The 6,016-nt window shown below is 45.1% G+C and overlaps 1 protein-coding gene across 1 annotated transcript in view; it reads right to left on the minus strand.

The window, feature by feature from the left end:
- L3HYPDH (L-3-hydroxyproline dehydratase (trans-)) overlaps positions 1-2,575 on the minus strand; it is a 14,548-nt gene extending 11,973 nt beyond the window's left edge. The window contains exon 1 of the mRNA XM_006891772.1: positions 2,068-2,575. Coding sequence (XP_006891834.1) covers positions 2,068-2,575 — 508 coding nt within the window. The remainder of the gene's footprint in view (positions 1-2,067) is intronic.
- Between the last annotated feature and the right edge of the window lie 3,441 nt (positions 2,576-6,016).

Genomic DNA, 6,016 nt, shown 5'->3' on the forward strand with positions numbered 1-6,016 from the left:
GCGGGATGGGCAGGGAGAAAACAGTAACAATGAATGAATGGAATTCCAAAATCTCTGTAGATGTTAAAAAAAAAAAAAGGCCGTTGATGAGTCTTCCTACAATCCTGATACCAGATTCTTCTTTATAAATGATCTGTTCAATATATAGATTGAAAAGGTATGGAGAAAGGATATATTACTGACATCTCCTTTCCTGATTTTGAACCACAGTTTCTTTGTTCTGTTCAGACAAATTTCCTGGTCTAGGTATATGTTTCACATTAGCACAGTCACGTATTCTGAGATTTCCATTCTTCTCAATGCTAACCACAATTTGTTGTGATGCACACAGTCAAAATGCCTTTGCACAGTTGATAAAACACAAAGAGACATCCTTCTGAAACTCTCTGCTTTCAGCTAAGATCCATCTGACATCAGCATCCCTAGTGCCCTGGGCTCTTTTAAACTCTGCTTGTATTTCTGACAGTTCTGTCAGTGTACTATTCTAGTACTATCTGGATAATCTTCAGAAATATTTTGTTTGAATTTACAATTAGCAAAATTTTTCAATAATTTCCATTCTGTTGGATCACCTTTTTTAGGAATGGGAAAAAATATGCCATCTCTTCCAGTCAGTTGGCCACATAGCTGTCCTCCAGATTTCTTGGCACAACCTGATAAGTACATTCAAGACAATTTCAATTTCATGACTAACTCAGTAAGACCACAACTTAAGAAATGCAGGCATAACTAGGCTAAGAAATCTTATTAAGGTGGCATAGGTCTGTGTGGCTGAGCAGTTCTTGAACTCAAGTAATAAACCTGTTATATTTCAAAAGGGAGATCTGGTGGCACAGTTCACAGGGAACTGTGCGACTCACCCAGTGGTGGTGCCCTTTGGTAGTTTGAATCTACCAGTGGCTCTGCACAAGAAAGATGCGGAAAACCTGATGGAAGGTCAGTTATGAGGCAAGACCCACTCTAAGGCAATGAGTAACTCAAAACTCAAACTCACTGCCAGTGAGTTGGAATTAGCTCATAGCTGACCTCCAGCAGGTTTTCCAAGGCTGCCTAGCTGATGTTAACAATTTCGTTTTACTTAAATCCATAATCAACACTCAAACAAAACCGCAATCGTCAAGAAATCAAAAGATGTGTCGCACTGGAAAAACCTGCTGTCAAGAACCCCTCCAAAATGTTGAAAAGAAATGATAAAGACTTAAGTGTGTTTATACAAGCCATGGTATTTTCTGGTACTTCCTATGTATCTGAAAGTTGGGGCAATGAATAAGGATGAAGGCCAGAAGAATGAAGGCCTTTGAATTGTGGCGTTGGAGAAGTGTACTGAATATGCTATGGACTGCCAAAAGAAAAGGAAAAAATCTGTCTTGAAGCAAGTGCAACTTGGGTGCTCCTTAGAGACAAAGATGGTGAAACTGTCTCACATACTTGGGTATGTTGTCAGAAAGGGTCAGTCCTTGGAAAAAGAAATAAAGCTGAGAAAGATGGAGGGTTAGAGAACGAGAGGAAGACCCCCATGAAAATGGATTGACACTGGGACCTTGACAAAGGGCTCAAGCCTATCAGATGGTGACGACGGCATAGGAGACAGCACACACGGTTCAGATCCGTAGTTATAGGGGCACTTTGAGTTGAAGTTGCCATGATGGCACTAAACAATACAACCAAGAAGAATGGATGTGGCAGGTGTATTGAACTTGGCTTCAAAGCCCCAGTACTTTGGCTTTTCTTTGCTTTCCTTGACTTAATTGCTTTTATATGATATTGCTAGAAAATGCATGGCAGATGGGGAACTGAGTTAAGATTTAGCAGATTAACCTACTCCATATTCTTCACGGATCTCTCAAGACAGCAGGTAGAATATACCTGCAGGATAATCAAGTTGCATGCACTGCACAGATCTGTCAAGCCACGGTGGTGATGCGTGTTTGTAATGATTTAAAATTACCTTATTAAGTGGTAAGGGATTTTGAGCTGGGTTAGTTGGCCGATTGGGGCTCCCGTTGTTAGTGCTGTTAGTTGCATCCCAGTGAAAGTGGTCCGGGGAAAGGAGGTCCGCAAGTTTACCTGCGGCCAGCACGAAGGCCGGGACACTGTGGAAGCGCACGGGGCCGCTACTGCGGCCACCCTCGCACGCTACAAAAGCGGCTACTAGCCCACAAGGGCAGTGGATGTTCACGCGGGCCTCGCGCGCGCCTGAAGGGGGCGCAGGCACCAGCCCAAAGTCGAGAGCGAAGCGGCCCAGCGCCAGGACTGCATGGCCGCACATGGAGCTGTAGCCTTCGTTATGCAGAAATAGGACGCCTAAGTGCGCGTCCGGCAGCTCGCTGGGCACTAGGATGGCTCCGTACATGTCGCGATGCCCCCGGGGCTCGAACATAAGCCGCCGTCGCACGTGGTCAAGGTGCTGGCGCATGTACCGCCGCTTAGCCAGCAGCGTGGGGCCAGCGACCTCTGGACACCCCTCCAGCACGATGCGCAGCGGCTCACCGCCCGTGTGCATGTCCACCACCGACAGCGCTGGAGTCCTCGCGTCGTGTGGGGGCAACCAGGGCACAGCCAGGGATCTCTCCATTGTCTGCACCCGAAGTCTCGATCTCAATAGTCCCCACTCACAGCTTAAGCCCCAGACCCACCCGCGTAACTAGAGAGAGAGCTCGTACGTGTGACGCCCTCAGGGGCGGGGTCTCGGAGCCCAGACCCAGGAAGCGCCACTGGGGGCGGGGCTTGAGGGCCGTCGCCCCGGTTACCGGGAGGCGGGGCCGCAGTGGCCCGGATGTCCGGACGGTGTGGCGGCGTCTCCGGGTTTCAGAGCTTCCCTGTTTTTATAGGGAGCCTTCCTGTGGCCAATGGGTGAGTGGTCGTCGAGGTCCCGGGTGGTTTTGCCTTAGTTTTCCCTCCGGTCGCCCTTCCTCTGAGTTCGGCTCCCGCTGGGGCGGCTTCGGCTAGCGCGCGTCCTCGCCCCTCGCGTATTGCTGAACCCGCTGGTGGGCGTGGGCTGCTTAGGGGAAGCCGGCTGGTTGCCGCAGAAAAGGCTGATCCTTTGTTATTGATTTGTTGTCAGTTCTCGTTAAATGCTGAGGAAACACTCCTGAGGATAGATTTCAAAATTAAGAGCGCATGCGTGCAGGTAATAGCGGACACAAGTGCAGAATTCCTATTGGCTTTAGTTTGTTGTCCTTTGAGTCGACGAGGAATCTTAGCGACCCTATGAACAACGGATCTGAGCCCGTAAATTCATGGGGCCTTCCACAGTGGGACAAGACAACTGCAAAAAGGAGGAAAGACCTAAAATTTTTAGTTAATCGTTGTCTTCAGAAGGACATGAAGGGAAATTGAGTGACGCAGGGAACCAGGATTCTGTTCTGTTGATGATGAGCTGCAGCTTTCAGTTTATCATCCAGGTGTTCACACCCTGAATTTTTAGAAACTTTAGATTAAATCAATATATATTTATTCAGCACGCGTAGATTTATTGGCCATAGAGAAGCGGCTGTTCATCCTTTAACCTCGCCTGCTTTGTCAGAAAATCTGAACCACGATTCTTTTTCATGTGTTAGCTTGAGGCATTGTGATTACAGCTGGTTTTAGGAGGAGTGGGGGAAAGGCCAAATAAGACAGAGACTCCTATGGATTTTTAAAAAGTCCAATTCTTTGGAGATAGTAAATTTGTGACTTGTTAATCAGAGCTTTTTCTGAGCAGAGCAAAGAGAAAGAAATGAAATGTCCAGTTGGCATGTGAAAGCAGGAAGGGTGATGTGGGCTGAGGTGTTCCAGAATGTGAATTCATGAAGACTTTGGGAAATGAGTGTTCAAGAACATATAATGGAAATTCTTTTCCACGTTACTTTGCATCTTGTTTTGCATGCATTCCGCATTAGGCTGTAGTTTTTTGAGAGACTGTGTATTCCTCTGAGGATATTCAGGGGTATCTGGCTCTCAATACAAGTTTACTGGATACATGGTGAATGAAGGAAATCAGAAAGCATTCATTGCTAAAAGCTCTTTTAGTAGCATCCTCCTGTTCATAAGGACAAAGACAATCTGTAACCCCCTGGATTTTTTTTCCATGGGACTGGGACAGAGAATTTAAAGGTGCTTACCAAATCTTGAGATCAGACTTTTGGTTTTAAGGCTAAAACCGGAATTCAAAGCCACTGCCTTTGAATTGATTGTGACTCAAAGCAACCCTCTTTCTGGTTTTTGAGGTTATAAATCTTGATGAGGGCCAAGTGCTTTATCATTCTTTCTCAGAATGGCTTGTTACCAAGGGAGGACTGAAAGATTGTTGCCTGTCCCTGATAAGAAGAGGCCAAGGTGGTAGTTGTGTTCACACAGGAAGATTTTCCTTTTACTTGGAGTGTGCAGGAGGAGACAGCAAGGTTGAGCTATGTAAGCTCTTGTCCCCAGGCTTGTCCAGGGGGAGACCCCAATATGGGAAGGTGATGTTTAAGCCTGAGGACTGTGGACTTCATGGCATGTTGGGACAGTCTTACTGAACTTAGAGCAATCCTGTTTCACTAGAAAAGGATGGATAACGTTTTCCTTGGGTAGCTTTGGTTCATCAGTGGGTAAGCAGAAAGCATTCTAGAGTTGGTTGGTGGGTTCTGCAAGAGCACTGAAAGGAAAGTTAGCAAATTTAGGACAATTTTTAGAACACAAGAGATGAGTTCGATTTTTACATCTTTCCTTCGGTTGCTCTTTTATAGTCTCTCTGACGTCTGTTTCTGTTTTACCCCTAGCTTGTTTCACATTAGAACTGTTGACCTTTTTTGGTTAGCAGCCCAGCACATCAGGGAATAAGTTTTAAAGTTTCTGGTGGTTGTTAATGTGCTGTCAAGTTGCTTGCGACTCTGAACCCTGTTCTGCTGTGATCCAGTGTTGTTGCTGTTATGTGCCATCGAGTTGATTATGATTCATAGTGACCCTATGCTCAATAGCTCTGAACCCGCTCTAGCCTGAGCCCATCTTACTGTCTCTGACACACCTACCCTTATTATCCTAGTTGTGTCAATCCATTTCATCCGAGTCATCCTCTCCTGCACTGCCCCTGGACTCTTCCAAAGACTGGTCCCTCTGGCTCCCCAAGTGTGTGAGACGGAGCTTCAAAATCCTTGCCTCCAGGGAGCAGCTTGGTTTCACACATCCCAAGACAGACTTGTTAGTTCTTTTGGCAGTAGTAGCACTCAAATACTGACCAGAGGCTCAGTGACATCTCTTGACAAAATTGTCAGCAGTCCTCCACAAATACGAAGTTTGGTTAATGTGATAACCTTTTCATAAAAATGAAACACTTTAGTACTGTGGTATCAGTTCATAGTGACTGACCCTGCATTGCATTTGTGAGATTGTAATCATTTACAGGAGAAGGCTGCTGATCTTTCTCCCCTAGAACAGGAGGTGGATTTGAACTGCTGATGAATGTTTAGAGTTAAGCCACTTTGGTCGTTTCATAAAGGTGGTTGTATTTAAATACCTATTCTTTATTATGAAATTATGTCCTCTCTGCCTTCCTAATTAAATTTCTGTCATGAGAGGCAGTGATGATAGATTCTGTGTTGACAGACAGTGATGCTCTTGATCATTGTTCAGCTGAATTTTTAAATAGCTTTATAATCAGTGAACCTCAAAAGTCTGAAATTCTAATGTAGAGGAGACATATAAAATCAGATTTTTGTGTTCTAGAAATAGATTTCACTCTACAGGTTGAACAGTATTAATAAGAAGGTTGTGATATAATACTCTGCAGTATCACAGTGTTAAAACAAAGATACAAGTTTAATCTAGAGTTCTGGTGGCCTAGTGATAAGAATTTGCACTGCAATCCCAAAGACACATAGTTTGAATCCACCAGCTTCTATGTTGTAGAGGGATGAGCATTCTCCTCCTGTGCAATTTACTGACTCTGAAAATCCACTGTAGGGTCAGCATGAGTTCCGACTTGACAGTGCACAACACTTAACCTTGTTGTTGTTGTTATGTGCCATCGAGTTGCTTGAGACTCATAGTGACCCTA

This window comes from Elephantulus edwardii, unplaced genomic scaffold (genome assembly GCF_000299155.1).
Source record: "Elephantulus edwardii isolate Elephantulus edwardi_28Jun2011 unplaced genomic scaffold, EleEdw1.0 scaffold00104, whole genome shotgun sequence".
Lineage (NCBI taxonomy): Eukaryota > Metazoa > Chordata > Mammalia > Macroscelidea > Macroscelididae > Elephantulus > Elephantulus edwardii.